The sequence below is a fragment of the Lissotriton helveticus genome, chromosome 7 (assembly GCF_964261635.1).
Source record: "Lissotriton helveticus chromosome 7, aLisHel1.1, whole genome shotgun sequence".
Lineage (NCBI taxonomy): Eukaryota > Metazoa > Chordata > Amphibia > Caudata > Salamandridae > Lissotriton > Lissotriton helveticus.
In genome coordinates this window covers 1,050,992,670-1,051,020,523 of record NC_136068.1, presented here as the reverse complement: position 1 = coordinate 1,051,020,523, position 27,854 = coordinate 1,050,992,670, and the positions used below count along the sequence as shown (strand labels likewise).

Genomic DNA, 27,854 nt, shown 5'->3' with positions numbered 1-27,854 from the left:
AAATGTAATAATGACATGAGTCGGATTTACGTGAGACCATAAAATCTTATTGTTAAATTACAATAATGTGGCCTTTGTTGTCCATGATTGCACATGAGAACAGTATTGCGTCATACGTCCCCATGCAGGGGTAGAGGGCTTGCTCCTAGAATCTGCATGGCCCTGCAGGAGGAGTGAAAAGTGTCACTGGCGCCTCCGTCCGGACGCACCCAGTCGCCTCTCCGTGTCCTCAGTAACAGTGTTGCCCCATGATGCTGCTGTGGGCCTGCTGCTGCGGCGGCATTCAGTCACCGGCGGCAAGGACATGCTGCTGTGGCTTGAAGTGCCCTCGCTGGCATCATCAGCCACCCCTGGTTCACCATGGCCAGTCGGCTGCAGACTATGCACTGCTGCTGTCACCTGTTCCAGTGCCCTGGCAACGTCCTGGCAACACTGGACCATCTGCACCTACATTGCAAGGGACCGGCGGGAAAGTTGCGAGGTGGCATTGCCAATGATGTGATTGGACCTGGTGTAGGCTGACAGGCGGGTCAGCAGCTGGTGGTGGCGGCGGCGGGTGATATCCTGCTGGGATACCAGGATCTGGCTGTTCTCGCGAACAGCTGCGGTCATGCCCTGCATGCATTCCGTGAGCTGTCCAACATTTTGGGCGGTCTTATGCAGCTGCAGGTGTATGGCTGCCAGATGACGTGCCTGCTTTTGATGTACCGCGAGCATGCGGCGTTCAATGGCCAGCCCAGGGTCCCGTACATGGACAGCCCTGCCTGCGCGTCTTGAGGCGTCACGCTGCTGGCGCGTCAGTCCGCTGGACTGCGATGTTACTGCGGCAGGGCGCCTTGTCTGCCTCCTGGCTGATGGTGGTGTGGCCTGTACCACTGTAGTGGGTGTCAGTTGGGGTGGTTTCTGGGTACCTGTGGCTGCAGGGGTGGCCCTGTCCACATGGGGTGGTGGTGGTACTGCTGCAGGTGGCTGCGATGGTCCTGGCCGTGGTGCAGGTTGGCCCTCGGTGTCCTCCGGGATCTCATCTATTTGTAGGGCCTCATTGTCCGAGCTGGGTTGGTCAGATGCACCTGTGATGTAAATGGGTGCATGATTAATGATATGTATCTTGCACATGAGATGTTGCTACATGCATGCAGGCTTGCTTTCCCTGACTGGCTTTTGGAATTACTTTGAATTGACAGGTCTGGCTGTGTTGGGCTATCTGGGAATTTTGGTTACACTACAACTACCACAATACAATTGGGTATTTCAGGTGTGCATGGCCTGCATTACTGGGGGTTGTCAAATAGCTAGCTCAGGAGTCATGGGCATTGTTAGGGGACGGGGTCGCAGTCGCATGGCACTTACCTTGGGATTGTTGGGTGGGTCGGGACGAGTCAAGCTGGGTAACCCCCACGCAGGCTTCAGGAGTCAGGGTGTCCTCCACAAGGTCTTCCAGTGGAGTGTTGGGTGTGGCATTGGGCTCCCCTCCACCGGTGGCAAGTCGCTCCCCCAGCCTCTCAGCGATTCGCTCTTTGGCACGCCCTCTGAGGTCGTACCACCTCTTTTTTAAATCGTCTATTGACCGCTGGGTCACCCCGACAGAATTGACCTTGGCACGGATACGCAGCCAGATGCGGCGCTTGTCAGCCTCAGGCACCCTCCGGAAGTCCTTGCCAAAGAGGCGAGCATGGTCCTTACAGACTCCCTCAATTAGGAACTCAAGTTCTTGCTCCGAGAACTTTATCTTTCTCTTCCTCCCTGGGGCACTGCTACCTGCTGCTTCCTGGGACATTTTGAAGGTGGTTAATGTCCTGCTGTGGTGCTGCAAGTTGACTGTAGTGGAGCTCTTCACAGTACTGCTTCCACTCTCAGGCTCAGTGATCTGAATGAGGGAGGGAACAGCCTACTTCCTGGTTGTGATGTCATCAATGGGCTCGATATGCAACTTCCCGTTTTTGCGATCTGGCAGTTAGCGAGATCGCAAATTGCGATTTAGGTAATTGCGAGATCGCAATTTGAACATGGAAAAAGGCAGATTCTGCGAATTTTATGTGATTGTGGCAAAATCGCAATCGGCAATTGCGGCCGATTGCGATTCGCTTTTTTTACTCGCATTTCTTCATGAATGCCATTCTGCAAATTCTAAATTGCGATTCGGTAATTATCACAATTTGGAATTCGCAGAATGTAGCCTTGATGAATCTGGGGGTATATCCTTTACTACTTGCAATTTAATTGTTTAACTCATGAGTCACGCTGAAAGTGTAGATCGCCATGCATTAGAAACATTCTGAGATGCGGTTATTCATGCATCCATGTACTCACTCATTTATCCAGCTATCCATGCACTCACTCCCTGATTCATGCACTCACTGACCGCTGGATGTATCTGCATTAATTTATCATCCATATGCTGCATGTGCTCGTTCACTAAACCTTCTGTTCATCCACTGATTTACTCATTCTCACGTTCACTGAATCACTCTTTCACATGGCGCGCACACAAAAAATAGTCAACTGAACTTTCACGTTTCCTGTCTCCTCTTCCTCTCTTGTTTATAGCCCCTTTCTCATTCTGTCTCTTTCTCTTCTTCTCCAACTACCGTCAAGTGGGGTTAGCTAAACATACGGGACATAAACGTCTCAACATATCGAACTGTGCTTGAAACAACTCTGTTAACCCTGTAACAGAACCGCCAAGATGTTCATGTACAAAAATTTAATAAAATATGTTGAAATCAAAAAGAAAAAAAACATGTTTTTTCAATGCTTCAATTTTCTTCTTAGCAATTTACTCATATGTTGTTGTTGATTCATTTTAGACTTGTTGGAGGATTGGCATCTGAAAATGTACGCTGGGCTCAGAGTATAATGATGTTCCAGGAGCAGGAAAAGACATTGTGCGGGGATGTCCTACTGATTACTGCATTTGTTTCTTATGTTGGCTACTTCGTCAAGAAATACAGAAATGAACTAATGGAAAAGTACTGGCTACCTTACATGAACAACCTCCAGGTAAATATAATTTAGAGGACTAAGGTGTGATGTAAAGGCATGCACTGTAATACAAAATACAATATGTGCATCATATTCCAACATAAAAGGAAGATACAAAATAAAGGCCAGAACAAAATGTAGACAATTGGGGTATGTAAAAAGAAGGGTATATCTTGAAAATGATGAAGAGAAGAAAGGGGAAAGAGAAAGACATAAATTATAAAGACTATCTCGAGCATTTACAAGAGGGCCAAGACTATATAGGAATGAGTTGTGGACACCAACAAACACAGCTCTCGAAAGAGTGTAAACAGAGGTTGCAGAGGCTGCTAGTAACATTAGTAAATGTTACCTTCTATAGTAAATGCAGTATTTCCAGCCAAATATATTAAATGCATTATGAATGACCAAGGCATGTGCTACAGAGCTGTATTAGTTGGGAAAAATAAGCTTGGAATGCTAAGGGAGTTTGACTCAACCCACGGTCACTCTCTGTTCCCTTGTACCCAATCTTGCCCTTCCTAATCCAGTCATCATTCCAAACCAAAGGATGAGAAACATTTTATCATTATAATGGAGATGAGAAGTGGGAGTGTTGGTCGTATCAATAAAGGGACTTATGAACTAAAAAGAACAGTATCTAGATTCACACATGCTTTGTGTTACTGTTAGTCGTCATGAAAAGCATCATTTTAAATACACAGTTGTTTGGTTAAGAATTTGCTCTACGTGGTTTTGCAAGTGTGCACCACTGTCTTGTGTTACCTAAAGAACACTTCTCTGTGACGTCATCCTGTTTTGATGGTGAGTTTTGTTTGGACCTATGCTCAAAGCACCACAACCGCTTCATGTTCCAACCATGACCACTGTGCCATCTGCAGAGGTACCTATAAGAATGAGGGGTGCATGTCGAGGAAGCTACATTGGCATCACTACAGAAATTAGGATACAATGAGTGAGCTGAGATTACAGAGACTTGGAGAAAACATGGGGAATTACTGGAAGCACTATAACAGTAATGTGGGTGCAATCAGAGACTTTAAGGTCAGATCACAGGGTTTCTATATATCTGAAGAGAATGTCATTCACTACATGCCCAGTGAAGCCCTGCTGCAGTTGTTTCTAATTTCCATATTTGCTACTAGTTCTTATAGTTGCCAGTAATTCTAATAGTTGCTAGTAATCCTCAAAGTTGTAACTCCTCTATCAGTTGTAATTTGATTGAGTAGGATTTTGTAGCTGATCAAATGAAGCAAATAGCATGAGCAGAATGTAGGAATGTAGGATCTTTCTGTCATAGTTACCCCTACTTTTTACCTGGTGTCAGTGTGTTTTTACTGAAGATCACTGGGATCCTGCTAACCTGGACCCCAATGGCAGTTCTCTCTCATCCAAAGTGACTGGAAAGTTCTTTATAGACCACACAATTGGTATACTGGTGTACCCCTGTATGTCCCTAGTATATGTTACTGAGGTCCAAAGCACATTTTTACACCAGGGGTCTCCCACTGGCTGCAGCATGTATTATGCCACTCATGGAAGCCTATGCAATCTATGTCGTCAGGTCTGCCATTGTAGCCTGCGTGAAATGGTGCATGCACTTTAGATATTTTTTACCTCGATTTTTGTCAGTGAACCCCATAACTCGTGCAGGGGTACCCACACATTTAGAACCCTGCACTCTGTCTGTGGGCTGTAAGGCCTACCTTAGGAGTGACTTATAGGTCTTAAGTACAGTGACCGGGATATAAAGAAAACCCAGGTAAGATGAGGTATGTTTATTTGTTGTACGTATCACTTAATTTCCCCGTGCCTAAAATGAAAGTGTGTCCTCATGTAACGTAACTGGAAAATATGTAAAGCGCTCTGATACCTGATTCGGTTCGGGTCTAGTTCGCGCTATATAAAACTCTGCAAAAAAAAATATATATATTTAAATATAAAACATATAAACACACAGGGAGATTGATCCTGGGTACACATTGTTGTGCATGTGTGCCATTGTGCCCATCTCCCCCGTCCCCCTAGTCCCTGGTTGTTAATCGCCCTGTTGATGTTGTGTCAGGTCCTCTTGAGCTGAGTCCGGACTCCCAGCTCCTCGCAACATCTCCACACTGATGACTGTGGCCTCAGTTTCCTCCAGCTCCTCCTGTGGCGCAGGACTCCCACCTCCTGTCGCCGTTGCTGCCTTCCTGTTGGCGATTCAGAAAAGGGGGTGGTGATGAACAGAGTGTCTGAATTAAGCAGACCACTCTTACCCAGTCCAAAGATCAGGGCTTGATCCATCACCGTTATTTAGCTCACTGCCCCATCCCAGCTCAGAACCTGGCTATATGCAAATTAGTCTGTCCCTGGCCCAGTGCATCATGGGAACAGGGCAGACCAAACTACCAAGCCAATTCTTCACGAGAAAGGAGACAAGCTACCGGGGACCGGTTTCTGGCATTTCAGCCTCGTCGGCCCGACTTGCTTGAATCCTGATGGAGCAGTGAGCAAGGGACTCATGTCTGAGTATACCCTGCCACACCTATAGTGGCCAAAAACGATTCAGAAAAGGGGGTGGTGATGAACAGAGTGTCTGAATTAAGCAGACCACTCTTACCCAGTCCAAAGATCAGGGCTTGATCCATCACCGTTATTTAGCTCACTGCCCCATCCCAGCTCAGCTCAGAAACTGGCTATATGCAAATTAGTCTGTCCCTGGCCCAGTGCATCATGGGAACAGGGCAGACCAAACTACCAAGCCAATTCTTCACGAGAAAGGAGACAAGCTACCGGGGACCGGTTTCTGGCATTTCAGCCTCGTCGGCCCGGCTTGCTTGAATCCTGATGGAGCAGTGAGCAAGGGACTCATGTCTGAGTATACCCTGCCACACCTATAGTGGCCAAAAACGATTCAGAAAAGGGGGTGGTGATGAACAGAGTGTCTGAATTAAGCAGACCACTCTTACCCAGTCCAAAGATCAGGGCTTGATCCATCACCGTTATTTAGCTCACTGCCCCATCCCAGCTCAGAACCTGGCTATATGCAAATTAGTCTGTCCCTGGCTCACGAGAAAGGAGACAAGCTACCGGGGACCGGTTTCTGGCATTTCAGCCTCGTCGGCCCGGCTTGCTTGAATCCTGATGGAGCAGTGAGCAAGGGACTCATGTCTGAGTATACCCTGCCACACCTATAGTGGCCAAAAACGATTCAGAAAAGGGGGTGGTGATGAACAGAGTGTCTGAATTAAGCAGACCACTCTTACCCAGTCCAAAGATCAGGGCTTGATCCATCACCGTTATTTAGCTCACTGCCCCATCCCAGCTCAGAACCTGGCTATATGCAAATTAGTCTGTCCCTGGCCCAGTGCATCATGGGAACAGGGCAGACCAAACTACCAAGCCAATTCTTCACGAGAAAGGAGACAAGCTACCGGGGACCGGTTTCTGGCATTTCAGCCTCGTCGGCCCGGCTTGCTTGAATCCTGATGGAGCAGTGAGCAAGGGACTCATGTCTGAGTATACCCTGCCACACCTATAGTGGCCAAAAACGATTCAGAAAAGGGGGTGGTGATGAACAGAGTGTCTGAATTAAGCAGACCACTCTTACCCAGTCCAAAGATCAGGGCTTGATCCATCACCGTTATTTAGCTCACTGCCCCATCCCAGCTCAGAACCTGGCTATATGCAAATTAGTCTGTCCCTGGCCCAGTGCATCATGGGAACAGGGCAGACCAAACTACCAAGCCAATTCTTCACGAGAAAGGAGACAAGCTACCGGGGACCGGTTTCTGGCATTTCAGCCTCGTCGGCCCGGCTTGCTTGAATCCTGATGGAGCAGTGAGCAAGGGACTCATGTCTGAGTATACCCTGCCACACCTATAGTGGCCAAAAACGATTCAGAAAAGGGGGTGGCCTTCCTGTTGGCAGCGGGTTTGTCCTTGGTTTGGTTTTCACATCATGCCAGCGCCTCTCGACCTCCTCCATTGACCTCCTCGACAAACCAACTGCATTAACGGTGGTCCAATTGTGGGTCAGTTGATGGTAGTGTTCTCTCACCTCCGTGACACTGATTTGATTTTCCTACGAGTGCACCCCGTCTTCCTCTCCCTCTTCTCCTTGGCCTTCCCTGACCCCGTTGTTCCTTGCTGGTGGTCTGTGGGGCTTGTAGGATTCACGTTGGCCTCTGCACACAGTCCTGGTACATCCATGTTGCTGCGCACTTTGGATTGTTTTTGGTGTGTTCTTTTTGTTGTTTTTATAGTGCATTTTCCCACCAGACGCGCAGGATTTGCAGGCCTACCGCTGGTTTTCGATGCTTTTTGTATCAGGATTGGCCTCATCGTAAGTTTTTTTGCGTTTGTTTTGTGCGGAGTTGCGTTGACTTTATCGCGGACATTTGACGTGTTGTCGGGGGCTTATCGCATGGTGCCTCTGTGTTGTGAATACTTTGTTAACACAGCGTTCCTTTCCCGCAATAGACTGCAATGTTAAAAGTTGTGTTAGGCTAATTTTGCGATCGTTTTTTACGTTCTTGAGAATATCCCCCATAGTTCGCAGACCCACCTCCGGGGTTTGTATTGCTGGGGTATCTATTCTAAGGTAAGGAATCAATAACTAATTGTCTCTTCCAGATGAACAAGTTACTTACCTTCGGTAACAATATATCTGTAAGAGACATAGATTAGTTATAGATTCCTTCCCGCCCCACCCATCCTCTCCATTCTGTGAACTGACTTCTAGGGTTAAGGACTCCCTTTCAAGGCCCTAGTTTTGTACACCAGTAGTCAGTGTATTGCATGGCTCTGCGCTTTGGCGTGGTATGTCGTGTAAAGAACTGACGTCAGTGTGAGGGCAGTGTCTAAGTGGATACTGCAACATCATTACGGCAACCACTACGCCAACGAAGAATGCGGAGTCGACCGACGCCACCTATCGACGCGCAGGGGTACTGCTGATGAAAAAAATTCTCCTCATCCAGCTGACGCCTGGGGTTAATTCTAAGGTAAGAAATCTATAACTAATCTATGTCTCTTCCGGATATATTGTTACCGAAGGTAAGTAACTTGTTCTTCCTGAAGGATTGTTTTGTGTATTTTACTCTGTTATCAGAAAGCTAACAAATCCCTTGCTAGTAAGCCTAGGGCTCATTCTACTGGAGGAAAGGCAGCTACTGTGGCCTTGCTTCATAATATTCCCATTTCGGAGATTTGTAAGGCTGCTACTTGGAAGTCAGTCCATACATTCATAAGACACTACTGCCTATATTTTGATGCCAAGGCAGATGCTCAAGTAGGGCAGGCTTCCCTTCGGAACCTCTTTGCTTAAAATTGTAGTTTAATTCTCTTTCTCTTCCACCACCTCTGTGTATAGGGATGGGCTTGCTAGTCGATTCAAGTGATTAGAACTATACTTGGAAATCCCCTGCAAGTGAAGGAATAGTTTCTTACCTGTAACTCCTGTTCTCTTGCAGGGGCATTTCCATGATAAGTCATAAGCAACCCTCCCTCCTCCCCGGTAGAACAGACAGACATATCTTTTGTCCAATATAGGCATTCACTTCTCATCGCCTTTAAAAAGAACTGAAGTAGCAGCCACTGACTGTGCATCGTGGGATACTGGTGGTCTCTGGAGTTTTCTTAAAGCACAGCGTCTAGTTAAGGCGTATAATGGCAGCCTATGGGGGCTACTCTGTGCCATCCTTTCATCTCTATCATAAAAAAGGAGTTTTGTGAAGGGGATTTTCTGTGTGTTAAACACCATAAAAAAATTGTACAAAACATAGTATACTGGCATCTTTTTCACTTCAAGATGACGTTGGGGCATTTGTAGCCTATTTATTTAGGCTGCATTATTGTCTTCTCTATCTCTTAAGTGTCTTTGCAGGCCTTCCTGAAGAAAGGTGAAAAAATATCCACTTAAGAAGATATATCTAAAGAAGTGCTCCGGGCGGGACTATTCAAGTGCTTATGACTTATCATGGAAATACGCCTGCAAGAGAACTGGAGTTACAGGTAAGAAACTATTCCCTCCTGCTCTTATTGGCCCAGGCCATCCCCCTAACTGGACATCTGGGCCAGACAAAAACTTGGGAAAGACTTGTCAACCACTTTTATTGGCCCCAGATGTCCCAAAAAGTGAAGGAGTTTGTAAGCTCCTTTGTCATCTGTCAAGTCAGTAGCAAAACAGGTGGAAACCCAAATCCCCCCCAATTCAACTACCAGGGATTTGGGTTCCCTTTGAAAGGGTAGGTGTAGATATAGAGGGTTCACTTGAACCTACTTCAGACTCAGGGAACAAAGACATACTGGTAGTAGTGGATTAATATAACAGGTATCCTGAAGCCATACCCCTTAGGTCTACTAAGATCCCCTGCAGTAGCCCAGTCCCTCATTGGTGTCTTCACCAGGGTATCATACTGAGGTTTCAATTTCATATCTGCATACTTGACACACATGAGGGATGAGTGTGGGTGGTCTAGACGTTCACCACCGCATATCACCCACAAACCAATGGCCTTGTTGAAAGATTTAACAAGGCTTTGAAAGGCATGATAATGGGCCTCCCTGAAAAACTCTAAAGGAGATGGGATGTCCTGTTATTCCGCCAGCTTTTTGCTTACACAGAGGTGCCTCAGAAGGGAGTAGGGTTTTACGCCTATGAACTTCTGTTTGACCACCCGGTAAGGGGGACCCCTCTCTCTTGTGAGGGAAGGATGGGGAAAACCCCATTGTGCACCAAAACAGGATGTGGTGGACTATGTGCTAGGCCTTCGTTCCAGAATGACAGAGCACATGCAGAAAGCAACCACAAATTTTGAGGTCAGCCAGGAGCTCCAGAATCTCTGCAATTACCAGAAGGCTGCACTGGTGGAGTTACAACAAGGGCCAAAGGTGTGGGTTTTGGAGCATGTGGCTCTCCAGGATAAATGGAGTGTCCCTTACCCTATCTTAGAAAAGAAATGTGAAGTCACCTACTTGGTATACTTAGGCACTAGCTGGTCCCCCAAAAGGGTGATACATGTAAGGGCTGATGAACCTCTCTCTGACCTCCTCTACGATGGGTCAGTGGCTGGAGTTGTCTATTCAGACATTCTCTCTGCCTAAGAGCAAGCTGATTGCAGGCAGGTCCTGCAGCAGTATGCACTGCTCTTCTCCTTAACCCTAGGTCAGACACACTTGTGTACTCATGATGTGGACACTGGAGACAGCGTGCCTGTCAAAGTCAAAATCTATTGCCAGTCTGACCAAGATCAAGGCTGGGGTCAGCAAGATGCTGGAGTTTGTGGTCATTGAGCTTTCTTAAATTCCTTGGGCCTACCCAGTGGTCCTAGTCCCCAAGCCGCATCCACAGGGTGGAAAGATAAAAATGTAGTTTTGTGTGGACTACAGAGACCTCAATACTGTCACCAAGACAGATCACACCTCATTCCCAGAGCTGATGAATTGATAGGTTAGTGGCTCCTACATTTCTCAGTACCTTTGACTTAACTACAGAGTACTGGCAGATTGGCATAGCTTCTGGAGCAAAATAAAAGACAGCATTCTTCACCCCTGATGGGGACTTTCAGTTTACTGTGATGCCCTTTGGTCTAAAGAATACTCCTGCCACCTTCTAAAGGTTGGTGAATGCCATCCTTGCTGGGTTGGAAGGCTTTAGTGCAGCTTATAACAATATTGCTGTGTTTAGCTCTTCCTGGCAGGATCACCTAGGAAATATTTCACAAGCCCTGCAAGCTGCAGGCCTACTATCAAGGCATCCAAGTGCCAGATAGGGCAGGGAACTGTTGTATACTTGGGCCACCTTGTAGGTGAGGCCAAGTTCAACCACTATAGCCCAAAATCCAGACCATTCTGGATTGGGAAGCTCCAACAACCCAGATCTAAGTAAGGGCATTCCTTGACTTGACTGGATACCACAGGAAGTCTATGGAGGGGTATGGATTCATTCTGACACCCCTCACAGAACCCACCTTAAACAAGATGTCAAGACATTGAACTGGACAGTTAGCTGACAAAAGGCTTTTAACACCCTAAAATAGGCAATATGCTCAGCATCTATAAGCTCTAGATTACTCAAGCAGTTCATAGTGCAGACTGATGCCTCTGACCTAGGGATAGGAGCCGTCCTATCCCAGACCAATGATGATGACCATGACCAACCTGTTACTTTTATAAGCAGAAGGCTACTCCCCAGGTGTGAGAAGTTGGCTTGGTATATGGTGTGCACTTATGTTAGTGGGCACCTTGCACCAATCCAGACAACTTTTATGTTGATTTTAGTGGTCTTAGACAACCTTAGAAAGCTCTCTAAGTGGTAGCTGTGAAGAGCAGCCTTCAAGCTTAGTCCAGAAGGAGTGTAAAGCAGCTTGTTTTACCAGAACATAATCTTATAGGTTTAGATCAGTGAAAAAGAACCACAGTGTATTTATAAAAATATGTAATTATTACAAGACACTCACTAACACACACAGATATCTCCTAGCCGGAGATATACATAATAAAAAGTAGGACGTAATACACAGTGGTCACAAGGGGGAGACCAATCCATATACTAAAATAGTGGTATGCAAACAATGATTCAAGTCAAGACTATACCCAGAAAAGGTAGAAGTGCAGGGGGCCCAAGGAACCTCTAGCGATAGGTAACCAGGAGGCTCACGGAGGCAGTATGCAGAGTGGGAACACGACCGTTGGATCAATGCAAGTCAATGGGTACGTCGCGGTTGCAATTTTAAAGAAGGACCCTTCCCAGTGACTTTGAAGAAACCCTGTGGAAGACAGAAGGTTGGAGAGTAACCCTGGGCGTAGTTCGCTTAGTAGCGCTACGCGTAGCTACGGGGAGTGCACTTCGCACTACGCGAGCTACGCGAACTGCATACTGCACTGTGCAAAATGCTGTACGCACTGATTGCACAGTGCTGGATGCTTGTCCGCACTGTGCAATCAGGGCAAACTGCATCTTGCCCAGTGTAAGCTGTCATTTTCTGCCGCTCAAGTAGATTTCTACTCAAGCGGCAGCTTCTTGGACTGGTAATTTCTCAACGCAAGCGGTCACGAGCATACGCGACCACATGCAATGAGAAACCTGACCTTCCCACGTTGAGAATCTCGCCGGGAGGTTTATTTTCCACGCTCACAATCGGCAACTTAATGTTGCTGATCGCGAATGAGGAAAAAGTCTCTCCGGGATGTCATTTTGCTCGCTCGCAGTTGAGGATCGCGAGCAAGCAAAAAATGACCGCTACGCGTGTTTGCACTGTGCTACGTGCAATTCGCGAAGTAGCGCCAACTACGCGAGCGCAGCGTAGTACTTCGCCCAGGGTTATTGGAGAGCCACCCCACCCGTGGATATGTTAGGAACAAGGATACCTGCCCCAGGGAAGCCGGGTGCATAGGTGTGAAGCGGCATCGGAATCCACTGTCAAACCCAATGGAGGACTTCAGGAAGATGCCCATCAGGGGAGGTCTGGGATGCTACTCAGCTGGCCTAGCTAGTCAGATGTTCCCAGGGGCCAAGATTCAACATGGCTGAATCAAGTGGCACCCTGGAGGAGCTTTGGGCATCTTCCTATGGAGGAGCTGGACAGGGGGGTGAACACTCCACTGTTGTTTGTGTAGTGCTACGCCAGAGCGGAAGTCAAGGGCTCCTGAATTGGGCCAAACTGGTTTATGGAAGGAGGGCAATAAATGTGCCCTTCAATGGAGACTGGTGGCGCTTGGAAGCTCCCCCACCCTACCTAAATCTAAAGGAGATGTGATCACACCTCTCCTTTGCAGGAATCCTTTGTTCAGCTTCTTCTACCCAAGTTAAGCTCATCAGCAGGGGGCAGAGCATCATCTAAGGTCTTCAGCAGTGCAAGCTGGTAGGCAGACCCTATAAGACTACTCAGGTAGGTAATAGGGGGGTCCTCAAAGGAGCGCCCTAGCACATGGTATCATGCAACTAACACTGGAATCGGTGTAGTTGCATGATTCCAACATGTTTGATATCAAATATGACCAGGTTCAGAGCAGCCATTCTGTAATTTCACACCTTGACTTGCCAGTGTCCACTACCTACTTTAATATGGCTGCCCAGCTCTTACAAAGCCTAGAGAATGGAGTTTGGGGTTTGAAGGGGTACCCCTGCAGGGGTACTCACACACTTAGAACCATGCACCCTTCCGTGGACTGAAGGGCCTACCTTAGTGGTGACTTATAAGTTGAAAGTGCAGTGACCGGGATATAAGGAAAATCTTATATCTATTGTGAAAGGTGCAAGACCATGTTATGCAGACTGTGATAGCAGCACTGCAGACACAGTTTGCATGGACTGCCATGGGTGACACAATACATGCTGCAGTCCCTGGCAGACCCCTGGTGTGCCAATGCCCTGGGTACCTCAGTACCATATACTTGGGACTTACAGTGGTACCCCAGTTTGCCAATTGTTGGGGTGTAGAAAGTAGTTACGGTAGGGAGCTGGCTCTGTATATACTATACCAAAGTAAGGTGTAGTATATACTGAGTCTGGTGTATCCTCAGAGGCCTTACAGAGATTAAAGTAGATAAAACTAAATGCTGTAATTTTTTTCTAGTGTGGTCAAGAAGCTAGGCTTTTCAGAGGGCTGTGTTAAGCATTTGTTGTACACACTCAGGCAAGAAATGGCTGCACACACTCAATTACTTACTCTGAGACCAATTGTTTGCAAAAATATTACTTTTTCTATGTTTATTACTTAGAAACAAAGATGCTTAGTTGCAGGAAATTATGTTTTAAAATATCACAGTTTTTAAGTTTAAAAAGTGGACACAGTGCATTTTTCAAACAGTTCAATGTTAACCTCTGGGAGGAAAAAGAATGTTGTACTTTTGCAGGTAATTACACAATTCCAGTCTTCGGGTTTTAGGACCGACACTGGACGAGGCTCAGATAAATTTAGAGACTGCACCACCAGCTGCACTGGGGTAGGCGGGTGCAGAGTTCAAATTCGGTCAGTGGGCCCAACGTCAGTCAATGGAGACTGGGGGTCTGCAAAGAGGTGCTGGCTGCAGGGAGGTACCCCCTGTTTCAGGGCACAGGCCCTGGGGGTTTAAGCACGCATGGGGGCCACAAGGCAGTACCACTCATACACTACCAGCGGCACAGGGGCGCCTGGGTGCAGGGTGCAAAGAGAGTGTTGGGGCTCCTATTGCAAGTGGATGGAGAAACTCGGTTTCACAAAGAGGCTGGAGGCTCAGTCCAGGTGGCTGGACGAAAGTGACCACCAACTGGGCAGGTAAGTTGGGATGTCGGTGGATGCCTGGGCACTGTCAGCAGGGCTCCCCCAGGTCAGGCTGTGGAAGCATGGCACATTTAGACATCGGAAAATCTTTACCCGAGCCGATCGCGGTCAGGGGGGCTGTTGTGCATTCCACTCCACCCAAGACAAGAAACAGTAAGTGGTTTTCTTCTTAAGTTTATTCTGGGTTCAATGAGCCACCGCTGCCCCCACACGACTAGAGAGCTTCAACTGTCAAAGGTGGAACTCTCCTGCTTGTGGGCAGCTATGGCAACAACACAGAGATTCCAAAGGTTGAAATGAACAAACCTTGCTAGCCATAACATATTACCTCTTTTTTTTTTTAAAACAAAGTCTTCCCCAAGCAAACAAAGGAACACAAAGCCCCACACTTCAAAACATAAGCCCCAAACAAAACTGGATACTAAAGGGAAATAAAAAACTTCACACACCACCTAAGAGAAAAGATAAGGTGCATCATCTTAGCTTCCAGGGTACGTGTTTCACACAACTCGACCTACATGGAACAACACGAGAACTTTGTTCACCAGAAGATGGCAGGACCACATTCAGATCGTGTCCTAATTGGTTAGACACACCTGACACTTTTACCACCTTGCTGGCATTCCACCAATGCCCACCGCATACCATAACAGCACCACCACAAACTTTCTCAACACACACAGGATCGCCATACACAGCAATTCCTTCTTAACACGAACCATGTCACCAGGGCACAGCAGAACAGGTCTCACAGACTTCTTAAGATCATACCTATTTCTCATTTTCTCTTGGCCCGCTTCCACCCTGGACTTCAAAACACCTTGATCAATCCAGCAGGAAATTTTGTCATGAATGGTGTTGAGTAACCAGGCAGTATATAAAGTGGATGTGGACATGCGACCCCTGAGAGACACAAATGGGGCAACTTTGGTAAGAGATTGTGGTGTGGTGCGATAAAACCACAACATTGACCTGACCGCAGCCTCCACATCATAACCGTTGTTCCTTGCCCATTTGATGCATTCCACAACCACCCTATTCATCCTTTCCACCAACCTAATGGTTTGTGGATGATAAACAGAACTCCTCAAATGTTTAATTCCCGACTCACTCAGAAACAATCTCATCTCTTGGTTCACACAATGCACTCCATTGTCAGACACAATCACTTCTTGGAATGCTTCGCTCATAAAAATCTCCTTTAGGAAATCTACAGCATTCATCGCAGTGGGTGATGCACAAAAACGTCTGGCCATTTACTATGGTAATCCATCAAGACTAACGCAAAACTTAAATGGTGAGGAAGTAAATTGAAAGGTCCCACCAAACCTATTCCAACCTTCAACCAAGGCTTCTCTGGAAAAGGAATGGGCTATAATGGTGATGTAACAACTTGGTACCCCTTCTCAGCCCCAGCACAAACAACACCCTCTTTAACAACAGACTCAATGTCTCTATCCATGGATGGCCACCAGTAGTGTAATCTGACATGCCACTTGGTCATTGTAGACCCTAAATGCCCACAAACTCCTGTCATCTCTCATAATCACCCCATCTTCAATGGACAAGTCCTCAGCAATTTTACAATATGGTTGGACTTGAAGAGACACACCCCTTTCTCTGGGCCAACTCTTCACGATATATATTCCTTGACCTTGCACAGCACAGTATCCTCAATCTCCTACTTTTTCCACTCACTCTCGCTTCACACTTAGTTTACCACAGCATCAACATATGCAATGAAACAGTCCTCTTTGTCCTCCTCCACATCAGTCCCCTCCTCTTCGCGGATAGGAAGTCTGGAAAGGAGATCTGCCCTGACATTATCCTTTACCGGAATGTTTTTGACAACTAAATAATATTGGAGTAATTTCGTAGTCAGGCGTGCTATGCATGGAGTAGCGTACTGAAGCCTGTCACCCCCAAGAATGTAGATAAGGGGCTTATGAACCGTTTGTATCACAAATTGTCTGCCCCAAACGTAACTCCTGAATTTCTCACACGCCCAATAGCATGTCATTAACTCTTTTTTTTTTCACTGAGTAATTAAGCTCAGGTTCATGCAACACTCTGGATGCATTACTAATGGTCACTTCTCCTTCCACCAAACGCTGAATCAAAACAGCGCCTAACCTATAATTACTGGCATCTACCGGTATGGTGCAAGGTACACACAGGTAACAGGCACTAAGAGTTTTAGCATTAATCATCTCCGACTTGACCAACATGAATGTGTCTTGATAGCTATCATTCCATACAAATGGGACAGTAGCTCTTAACATGCTAGACAGAGCCTTCATCTTAGTAGCATACTCCGGTATAAAACGTGCAAAAAACTCGCACAACCCCAAAAAGGAGCGCCGCTCATCTTTGTTCCTAGGACTCAGGCAATCAACCTTAGCCTTTTCCAGACCAGGCCTGGGACAAACACCTTTGTATGAGACCGAGGGCCCGATGTAGGTGGCCATTACCGGTCGGTAACGGCCGAATTCGCCCATTACCGGCCGGTAAATGGGTCATTGAGATGTAGGGGACCATTTTTACAGAATCGGTAAATTTACCGAACCGGTAAATTTACCGATTCTGTAAAATACCGAATCAGTATTTTTACCGATTCGGTAAATCTCACATGTAGGTGGCACTGCAAACAGTGCCACAGGCCTTTAGGAGTCGGTATTTTACCACCCAATCCAATTGGGTGGTAAAATACCGAATCCAGGTGTGCATGCACACCTGTGCCATGTGACACACAGACATGCCCTTAGGGCATGTATGTGTGCCACATGGCACACATGCCTGTAATTAGGGTGCCAGAGGGTGTCAAAGTGACACCCCCTGCACCCTTGCAAAATTCGGTATTTACCGATTCGGTAAATACCGAATCGGTAATGCCCATTGATTCCTATGGGCTTCAATGCCCATAGGAATAAATGGGCATTACCGATTCGGTATATACCGAATCGGTAAATACCGATTCCTTCCGATTCGGTAATTTTATAAATAAAATTACCTACATCTGCCCTCCTCTTTTTTACCTCTTCTTAAATACCGATTCGGTATGAATCGGTATTTAAGAAGTGGTAAAAAAGATTTACCTACATCGGGCCCCAAATGTCCCAAAAAATTTCTGTCTTCAAGAATTCACACTTTTCTTTTTTACAACAATACCCTTTTCTTCAAAGATCCGAAGCGCTGCCTTTAACGATTCCTCATGATCCTGTAAATTTTTAGAGAAAGTAAGGGCATCATCTTGAAAGATGACAACACCTTTAACACCATTTAGAATCTATTGCATTATGCGTTGAAACTGATAAGAGCCAAACAGGGAATTAAATGCTGTGTAATGGCAAGAGTCATCATCCAACACAACTAGGTAGTAAGCTGAAGTGAGATCGATCTTGGAGAACCACTCTGCACTTCTCAATTCCTCCAAAAGGTCGCCGATCTTCGGAAGAGGGTGGGAATCCACCCACATTTCTTTATTCCGACTTCTTAAATCAATGCACAAACGCATATCCCCATTGCGTTTGCAAGCAAACCACCAAATGGCTCAACCACAAGCTTGATTCTATGGGTTCAATAACCCCACTATTCTGTAATCTGGACAATTCTTTCTTAAGATCTTCCCGGAGACTGTAAGGCACAGATCTAACCTTATGCTTAATAAGGATAGCCTCTTTCTTTACCTTAATTCTGTGTTTAAATCCCACAATTTTAACAAGAAGAAGAAGAAGAAACTTTATTGTATAGTTAATTAAAACCATTACAAAAATACAGATATGATAATATACTAAAAACACACTGATGTGAGAATAATTAAATTTAAAATTGGTAGTAAAAACAAGTGTCTTTCTGGGGTAAAGAATAACAATTTCCTTGTTCAAGATTTTGCCGATCTTTGTTTTTTCTCAAAATGTTCGATAAATTTGATTGATCTACAAATGAATTGGGGTTCTGTGGTGCATAATGTTTTTATAATCGCAGACCTACAGGTACGTGTTCCAAACTGCTTGAACTTGGCTTTCAACCACTTCCGACGTTCCTCTACGAGAGCCGGGCAGATGCAAATTAGGTGGATAAAGTCTTGCCTTGCTGCACTGCATAGCCCGCACCCTTCACTTTCTTGGGGCTTCCACTTAGGACGCTCGGCGTTGGTTGGCAAACTACCCAGCCTTATATTAAGATATTTATGTTTGATATAAGGCGAGAAGGTCAGGTCCAGGTAGTGCGCCGGCACTAGTTTTTTGTATGATTGGATAGTCATCCAGGCATGTGACCTGAGACTGAAAGCTATTTTGTCATCCAACAATGAGTGTTTGATGGCTGCCTTCCTGACCACCTGTTTGAATAAAGGTACTTGGAGCTTGGTTTCCCAGAGTTCAATCAGGTTTGTTGTTTCCAATGAAATTTTGAGGTACTCTGCGTAATTTGAGTTTGGACATTTGATGATGGTTTCCCACATAGCACGATAGACCATGATCTCTTGGTGCATCCAGACATTATACCAGAATTTTATGGTCTCATACTTCCTCAGTAGCACTTGAGATTTCAGACCCAGTTCCAGTCTTACCTGGGCCGGGGATGCTTCACTTGGTAGCGCAAAGATGCGCTTGTAAATTCTCATTTGCACCTTATCCAAAAGTTGTGCACTCTTGCCGTGGTGCAGTATGCTCCCATAAGCTATCGTGGGAATAAGTTTGGCTTTCATTATTGTTAGCAGTGGCGAGACCAAAGGGCCCTTGAGTTCAGTAGCTAAGCTCGTGAAGGCGTGCGTTAGGGCCATGCCCTTCTTTTCCATGCTGGTGAACTGTGCCTGGAAGTTAAGACGCTTATCCAGCAGTATCCCGAGATACTTGTAACTTCCCACCGCTTCAAGTTTGACATTGTCTATGGTAAATGTTTGTGGCGGTTTATGGCGTCGGGTTATGACCATGGTTTTTGTTTTCGCGCAATTTATTTCTATCATATTCTGTTTGGTGTAGCGGGTCAGCTCCTGTAGTAGCTGAATCTGAAAGAGACACGTTAGTATTAGATTCCTTACCTTAGAATATCCCCAGGCGTCAGACTGGATCCGGAAATTTTTGCGTAGCAGTACCCTTGCGCGTCGTTAGGCGTCGTCTGCGGCTCCACGTCCGTCGTCGGCGTCGTGGGCACCGTGATGACGTCGTCGGAGTACTTAGACGCCGCCTCCGCGTGCTGACGTCAGTTCTTCTTTTTTCCGCGCCAGCAAGCGCAGATCTGGAAAAAGCAGTAACCCTAGTCACTTTTGACTAACCTTTTCGACCCTTTTTGATCCTGTTTCGAGTCTCTCGACTCCGACACGGTGCCTTTAGGGATGCCCGGCTTCAAACCTTGTGACGATTGCAACCGGCTGATGTCGGTCACGGATCCTCACCGCGTCTGTTTGTCGTGTTTGGGCGTCGACCACGACGACAAGGCCTGCTCCGACTGCCGGGCCCTCTCTTCGAAAGCCAGGCGGGAGCGGTCCCGTAGGCTCCTCGAACTCCGGCAGTCGGCCCCGCGCCGTGAGAGGTCCCGATCCCATGGGAGGTCGAGAGACAGGTCGCGGGCTCGGAGCCATCCCAGCTCCGAGAGTAGGCCGCACTCCTCCGGGTCGAAGTCGTCGTCAGGTAAGAGGCACAAGAAGTCCAAGCGGCATCATCGCTCCTCGGACTCCCCCCGACGCTCGCGCGATGCGGCCGGGGGTTCGGGTGACACCGCCCACGCGGCTCCGTCGGAGTCGCGGGCGCCGCGTGCAGCTCCACACCCTCCGGTCCCTGGGCTGAACGCGACGCCGGAGGAGGTCGAGCGCTTCCTCATGGCCATGAGGAAACTCTCTCCTCCGACGGGCTCCGCGGCGCCTTCGGGCCCAGCGGACCCGTCTGGGGGACCTAGCGGGTCGGCGGCTCCGGCCCCAACGCCGTCGGGTGCTTTGGCCCCGACGCCGCCGACGCCTTCGGGCCCGGCGCCGCAGGTTCCCGTTATCCCGACACCGCCGGTGCCTTCGGGCCCGGCGCCGAGGGGTCCAGTTGTTCCGACGCCGCCGGCGCCTTTGGGCCCGGCGCCGCAGGATGCTGCTGGTCCTCCTTCGGGATCTGGTTCGTCGCCGGTGGATCTGACGACCTCCCCTGCGTCGGACCCTCAGGTGTCGCCTCCGGCGCCGGCCTCGGGCGGCGCCGTCCCCGGTTCCACCTTCGTTCCTGTTCCAGCGTCGGGTCGGCCCCGATGGGCGCCGCTCCAGACGCCGGTTGGAGAGTTCTCTCTCTACGAGCAGGCCCCATTGGTTGAGAACCTTGAATTTCAGGAGATGGGTGATGAAGAGGACTGGGAGGGGTCTGAGGACCCTCTGACCAGGGAGTGTCAGTCTCATGAGGACTGGACAGGAGACCTTGGGGAGGCCAGTGGCCTGGACACCTCTCCAGACACTGGTTTTGTCTCCCCTCCTTCCGTGGCATCGGAGGAGGGGGCAACTTATAGTGTGGTGCTGATGAGGGCTGCCAAGGCCTTGGGCCTTGAGCTCCCCGTCGCGGCCGTGAGGACTAACCTCCTCACTGAGGTCTTTAAACCGCAGTCAAGCTCGGCCGAGCCTCTGCTGCCTTTTAATGAGGCCTTGACCGACGTTCTGCTGGGCACTTGGTCCAAGCCCGCTACGGGTTCGCCCGTAGATAGGAACGTGGCCAGACGCCACCGCCCAGCCCCGGGCGACCCATGTTTCCTGTCCTCCCACTCTACCCCCGAGAGCCTGGTCATCCAGGCCTCCAATTCCCAGACCGCATTCCCGTCCGCTGCCCCGGACCGGGAATCCAAGAGGTATGACCAGTATGGGAAGAAGATCTTCTCATCAATTAGCCTCGGCCTGCGGTCTTCTAACACCGCCTGCCTCTTGGGACGTTACACCCACTCTGTGTGGGATAAGGTCGCGGAAGTGCTGCCAGAGTGTCCGTTGGAGGTACGGGCCAAACTCGGCCAAGCCCTTGTGGAGGGCCGGGATGCAGCCAAATATTCCATCCGGTGTGGGCTGGATACCACTGACTCGCTGGGTAGAGCGATGGCAACTGGAGTTCTGGACTTTTTTGGTTCCGTCCAGAGGTGTCAGGGATAACACCCGAAGACCCCGGAGTTCAACCTGCCTCGGTGCACAAACAAACAGAAACACGGGCTTCTCGATGGTGGCGTCAAAGACCAAAGGTTTATTACTGCAGGGACACAGAAGTCACAGAAACTACACATGGGCAGTATCTAGGAGCCTGTTCAATTTGTACAAAGAGGGTTGCTCCTTATATACTGAATATTGGGCTTCAGGCAAATTTCTTTACATGTTAGCACATTCCAAAACCTTTGTATCTTAAACAATAAATATTTGGCGTTGCACAGGAATCGTCAATAATATCTGATGTCAAAACATTACGAACAAGGGGTTCCCACTATTCCATCATAATCCCATGTCAACTTTCCATTCAAGACCCGGACCTCCTCATCGTAAATTTCGTTACCTCCCCCTAATAAAGGCCCAGAAGGAAAGGAGCAGAGCCAGGTGCAGAAGATAGAAAAGTAGGATAAGAGATGTTTGTGGGTCGTAAATGGGCACGGTTACCAGCTTCGGCCGCCTAATCATGATCAGACCAACGAACACGAGAACCAGTATAGCAGGACTGGCCTCAGGCTGGGGAGGCAGCTTTTGCCGAGTCATGCTGCCACAGCGTTGCTGGCCTAAGGTGCACGTGTCACTAGCAAGGTGAATTGCCGGCTAAAGCCTACGTGTCCTTAAATGAAAAGAGGTCATTGCGTGTCCATTGACTATGTGAGGGCAAGGAATACAAAATGGCTTCCTTGTTCTAAGATGGATGCCACGGGTAGAACAGAAATGTGTTTGTAACAGGAGTGCTCTTGCTCGTAGCAAAGCGAAAACACCAGGATATACTAAATGGATCATTTGCGGTTCACTGATACCAAAATTATGCATTTGCGACAATGTTACAAACACAGGTTAAAATCGTCACGGAACCTCAGACCCTCCTTTTGCCCTTACATAGGCAATTACTCAGTGTATATCTGAATCTAACTCTATGCTCATTAGGTCAGTGACATGTTGTTGCATCATCATTCTGTCTCGTGTCTTTTCTCCTAATGCAGGTGGTTTTCTGAAACAGGTTGCAGCACAGAGGCTACACAAAGCGGGACCACATTGGATAATAAGGCAGCATGAGAACAGAAATACTAGGATGACACCAATGACCATCAGAACCTTCCATCCCCACGCTGATACCAGAGTCCAAAACCACTCCATGAAGGACCAGTTTCCCTTGTCTACGTGTATAGAGTCGGAAATCTTGTGTAGCTTAGAGATCGCTTCATAGACGGTTGGAGCATTATTGGGAATAAAAACACAGCAGCTCGATTGGATCATTCTGCATACCCCACCTCGATCTGCAAGTATTACGTCTAGAACCATACGGTTCTGCAACGTCATGAGACGATCCGCCTGAAGCTCAGCTGTTAAGTTACTAAGGGCACCAGCAGTTTCTGTAATAGTAGATTCAACTACCCGTGTTAGTTGACGTAGATTTCTACTATTGGCCATAGGCCCCCAAAACGGAAGGAAACCTTTGAAGAAGTCTCCAGCTTCCTGACCAGCGGTATCTTCCTTGCTGAAGACACCTCTTGCTACTCTGGTCTTGTGATAATCTGAAGAAGCAGTGTATGTCGGAGGTAACAATCGAGCAATATAACATGAACCTGAGAAGTCAGCAGGCAGCCATGTATACGCTCTGTCTTGACAGATGAAGTAAGTACCCCTAGCAGTAAGGAAGGCAGGGGAGGAGTTAGACGGAAATATGTAAGTCTCAACGCACTCACTCCTCCCTAGCTGAGCTCTCAGATTTCTCCCATTTCCTTGCAAACAGACCTGACCTCGGTGAGGCACGACCCAGACTGAAGTGGAGCTTTTACGCTTGCTTTCTCCCAAACTAAGGCGATACTCGGTAGAGTTCCAACTCAAATACACCCGTAATTCATCTCTAGGGTAAGATGGAGTATTATTGACGTCTTTAATCATGTCAATTATTCCCTGGACTAAAGCTTTGTTGGCTGAGTTGTATTTAGTGGACCGTGGTGGACGCGGAGGATAGGTCTCAAGGGCATAGGAAAAAATGGTCTGAAAGGCCTGAAATGATCCATTATAGCTAAAAGGCAAGACTAGATAGGGAATGCCTTTATCCATAGTGTGGGGTATCAAGCCACACACCCAGCAGTCTGTAGTATTAACTACCAGTTGGTGTTGATGCAAGAGCTGTACAAATGTATTGTTAATAAATTCAGAGCGTCGAGCTTGTTCGTGTTCAGGAAACGAGTGAAAAGAATGCATAGAAGAAACCGTAGAAGTAGTAGGATCAAGGGGAGGTACTGTAGTTACCGGCATAAAAATCAAATGCACACCAAAGATGATTCCACCCACCAACGTTATCAAAACAATTAAAAATGTAACTGCACATTGCATTAGAAAACATTTGCTGTGAAGTATTCGGTACAGTCTATTTCTGCGAACATAAATTACATTCTTTCGTTGCAGCTCAGGAAGCTCCATCTTCTACAATCCGCTCGTGACCACTGATGATGTGTACGTAGATGAAAATGCCTCTATCAGCCCTGGGAGTTCCCAGAACTAACAGAAAGATCGACCTTATGTCTGACCCCCGCAGATTCAACTAGGCACACAGCCACGACCCTACGGCTACCCAGACGGCAAGGCAAAATTTAAAACAACAAAATAATAGCAAACTTCCTGGCTGGAGGCAATGTATAGAAAATTCAAATCTGAAAATAGGCAGTTTCCTGCTTTATTTGTCCATATTGCGAGGTCGCAAGTTGTATCTCAGTTTGCAGGAGCTGTCTGATCTGGAAACAATATATTTTCAGCCGACGCTGCAATGTTCGCGTTTGCAGATGACAAATGTTCTTTTGGTGCAGATGGCAAATGTTCAGGGTTCAAAAGAGCAGTTTCAGGAGGAGAGTCAGAGTTTGATGTATCAGTGATCAGTTCTGCATCACTGAAAAGGATGAACCTGGGTATTTGTTCTGCTTCAGAGGCACTGATTCCTTTCTTTACCCAGTTGTTGTAAGGGAGTGGCAGAGGCACACGTTTGACATGTGTCGTGTGGATCCAATTCTTCCGTCCGGCCACTCGAATAGCAGTTCTCGTCGCCAATAGGACTTGGAAAGGGCCAACGAATCTGGGCTGAAGATTTTTCGTTCTTGCAAAATTTCTAATGACTACTTGATCCCCAGGTTTCAGCTGATGACCTGGACTCTCCGGTGGCTTTGGCAATGCATCGAAAACCTGTTGGTGAATAAGGCTCAATTTAGCAGTCAAGTCGAAAAGATAATCAATTAACATTGGGTATTCCAGCTGCTTAAATTCTTTCGGTCTAGGTACCCCCCAAACATTTGCAGGACGACCAAAAATTATTTCATATGGACTAAGCCCTACTCTAGAATGTACAGTTGCTCTTGTTGATAACAAAGCCAAAGGCAGTGCATCTGGCCAGGGCAAACCCGTGGATGCTTGTATCTTAGCAAGTTTCAGTTTAAGGGTACCATTGTAACCCTCAACTAAACCCGCGGACTGGGGATGATTCGCACTGTGAAACTTTTGTCTAATCCCTAGACCGGCACACACACTCTGCATAACTTTCCCTACGAACTCACTTCCGTTATCTGACCATACAATCCGTGGCATTCCGAATCTGGGGAAGTATTCTTTAAGAAGGATCTTGGCAGTGGACAAAGCAGTATTGTCCTTCAGTGGGTATGCTTCGATCCATCTGGAGAACGCACAAACTACCACTAGGACGTACTTTAGATTATTACAACGATCCATGTGAATGAAGTCTAGCTGGATCACTTCAAAGGGGCAGGAAGGAGGAGCGAAGTGACCTGCAGGTGTGGGGATTCCCTTGCCAGGATTATGCACCAAGCATACCATACAATTTCTCACCACTCTCTCTGCACACTTACTAATCCCATCATTCTTCCAAACTGGAGCCAACATCTTACAAATCCCTTTAGAACTGATGTGCGCTGCTCCATGTGCCATCGTTACTACTGCAAGCACATACGCATCAGGCAACATCCAACGCTGTTGTTCCGACAAGTCAATCCAACACCCACTCGAGTCCAATTTACCCGTGCTCTCTTTCCATGCACGCTTTTCCTCCTCAGTCGCCTCTTTCTGAATTTCTTTCACGCTTTCCACTGTGTCCTCACACATTCCAGACTCAGAAATCCATCTTGCAGACGTTGCAACATACATTCTACTCATCATATTTCTAGCTGTCTGTTTTGCAGTCTCACCAGCAAAAGCATTCCCACGACCAACATCATCCGTGATTGCTTTATGAGCACTGCATTTCACAATCGCAACTTCAGTCGGCAAGGTTAGAGATTCCAACAAGTCATTAACTAGCTGGCCATGTTGAATCTTAGTCCCATGGGACGTAATGAAACCTCTCTCTTTCCACAAACGGCCAAAACTATGGGTCACGCCGAACGCGTACTGACTATCTGTGAACACATTCACTCTCTTTCCCTTAGCTAAAACGCACGCTCTTGTCAGCGCGATCAATTCTGCAGCCTGGGCAGAATTCTGACTCACTCTCGCAGTCTCCACAATCGTACTCAAAGTCGTTACTGCATAGGCAGCAGTTACATCACCATTCTCCAATTTGAAGCAAGACCCGTCAACATACAACGTGCCATCTGGATCTGATAATGGAGTATCTTTTAAATCAATTCGTCCTTTTGTTTCTTCCTCAGTTCTGAAACAACAGTCGTGTGGTTCGGAATCACTCGACTCTTGGCTAGTCGGCAACAATGTTGCTGGATTCAATACATTGCATCTTTTGATCTGAATATGACTTGCTAGCAATGTCAGTTCGTAACCTGATAATCTAGCACTGGTAAGGTGCTGCGTCTTGGTTCGGTTCATGAGTGTATCCACAGCATGAGGAACCATAACTACTAGCATGTTGTTCATTACCAAACCAGCAGATTGTCGAATGGAGGCTGCAGCTGCGGCTGTAGCTCTCAAGCAACTAGGCAACGCTCTAGCTACTGGATCTAATGTTGATGAAAAATACGCACAAGGGCGTTGTTTATCACCAAATTTCTGTGTCAAAACACTCAACGCACAACCTTCTCTCTCATGGACATAGAGCGTGAATGGTTTACTGTAATCGGGTGTACCCAATACAGGAACTGAACACAGTGCATTTCGTAACTCAGAAAAACTCTCCTGACATTCGGCAGACCATGGCACTGGACTCGGAACATTTTTCCCAGTCAAAGCTACCAACGGTTTTGCCAAAAGAGAAAAATTTGGGATCCATTGCCTACAATATGAGGTAATACCTAAAAAGGCACGTACTTCTCTCTGCGTGCTAGGAACATTCATCTGTGTAATTGCTTTTATTCTCTCTGGGGTCAACTTCCTTCCCTCCTTTGACAAGAGATGACCTAGGTAGGTCACTTCTTGGCAACAGTATTGCATTTTTGAAGGTGACACCTTGTGATTCAAATTTGACAAATGATGCAATAAAGAAATTGTAGCTGTTTTGCAAGTTTCCTTGTCATCGGCAGCCACTAGAAGATCATCGACATATTGTATTAAAGCAGAACCAGGAGGAAGTACAAATGAGTCTAACTGGCTTTTTAATGCTTGACTGTAAATGGATGGGCTTTCACAATAACCTTGTGGAGCGCGTTTAAACCTGAAGCTTCGTCCTCCTAGAGAGAAACCGAAGATATCTCTGCTTTCCTCGGCTATCGGAATGCTGAAAAAGGCATTTTTCAAGTCGATAACTGAAAACCATGCCGCTGTAGCAGGAATTAACGTTAACAATGCAGTAATGTCTGGAACATTATATATATATATATATATACATTATATATATATATATATATAAACCACAGGAAACTGTGGAATCACAATTTTATTAACCTCTCTAAGATCAATTACAAATCTATATACTGGAGGTTTTGTTGGGTCAGTTCGTTTCAGAATGGGCAGTACAGGACTATTACAGACATTACCTCTAGTTTCTTCTATAACGCCTTTCTTGATCAGATCTTGTACTATCAGTAGGAGCGCACGCTCACCTTCAGTAGAAATTCTGTATTGTGGAATTCGTGGAAATTTTACATTCGCTTTCAAAGTTACTACATATGGTGGAATTTCTAAAAGACCTACATCATTAGGACCAGTCGCCCAAAGAGTATTAGGGAGTGAACGCAGCTCTGGTGGGAGTGCATCCATCGACAAGTACATTGGAGAGATGATTCTTTTACCCAACGTAAGCTGTACTCCTTCTGGAGAACAGTACAATGTCGCATATAGGCGTTTTAATAAGTCAGAAACCAAGCAGATTTTCATTACAACCTGTCGTCAAAATCAGGGGTGCTTTCAATTGTCGGGGTCCAACAGAAATAGACAAAGGACCAGAAACAGGGTTGTGAACAGGGGCGCCTGAAAAACCTACTGAAACGTTTGTTGAGCCAGACAAAGGTGCGCCAGGGAGTTTCGCATGTATGATAGAACTTTTTGCTGCACCAGTATCCAACAGAAACGGTT

General features: G+C 47.0%; 1 protein-coding gene across 5 annotated transcripts in view; it reads left to right on the top strand.

Moving 5' to 3' along the window:
* Positions 1–27,854, top strand: part of DNAH17 (dynein axonemal heavy chain 17) — a 12,633,448-nt gene that overhangs the window by 9,866,909 nt on the left and 2,738,685 nt on the right. For all 5 annotated transcript variants that reach the window (XM_078653923.1, XM_078653924.1, XM_078653922.1 and 2 more), the window contains one exon: positions 2,808–3,000. In XM_078653923.1, coding sequence (XP_078510049.1) covers positions 2,808–3,000 — 193 coding nt within the window. The remainder of the gene's footprint in view (positions 1–2,807; positions 3,001–27,854) is intronic.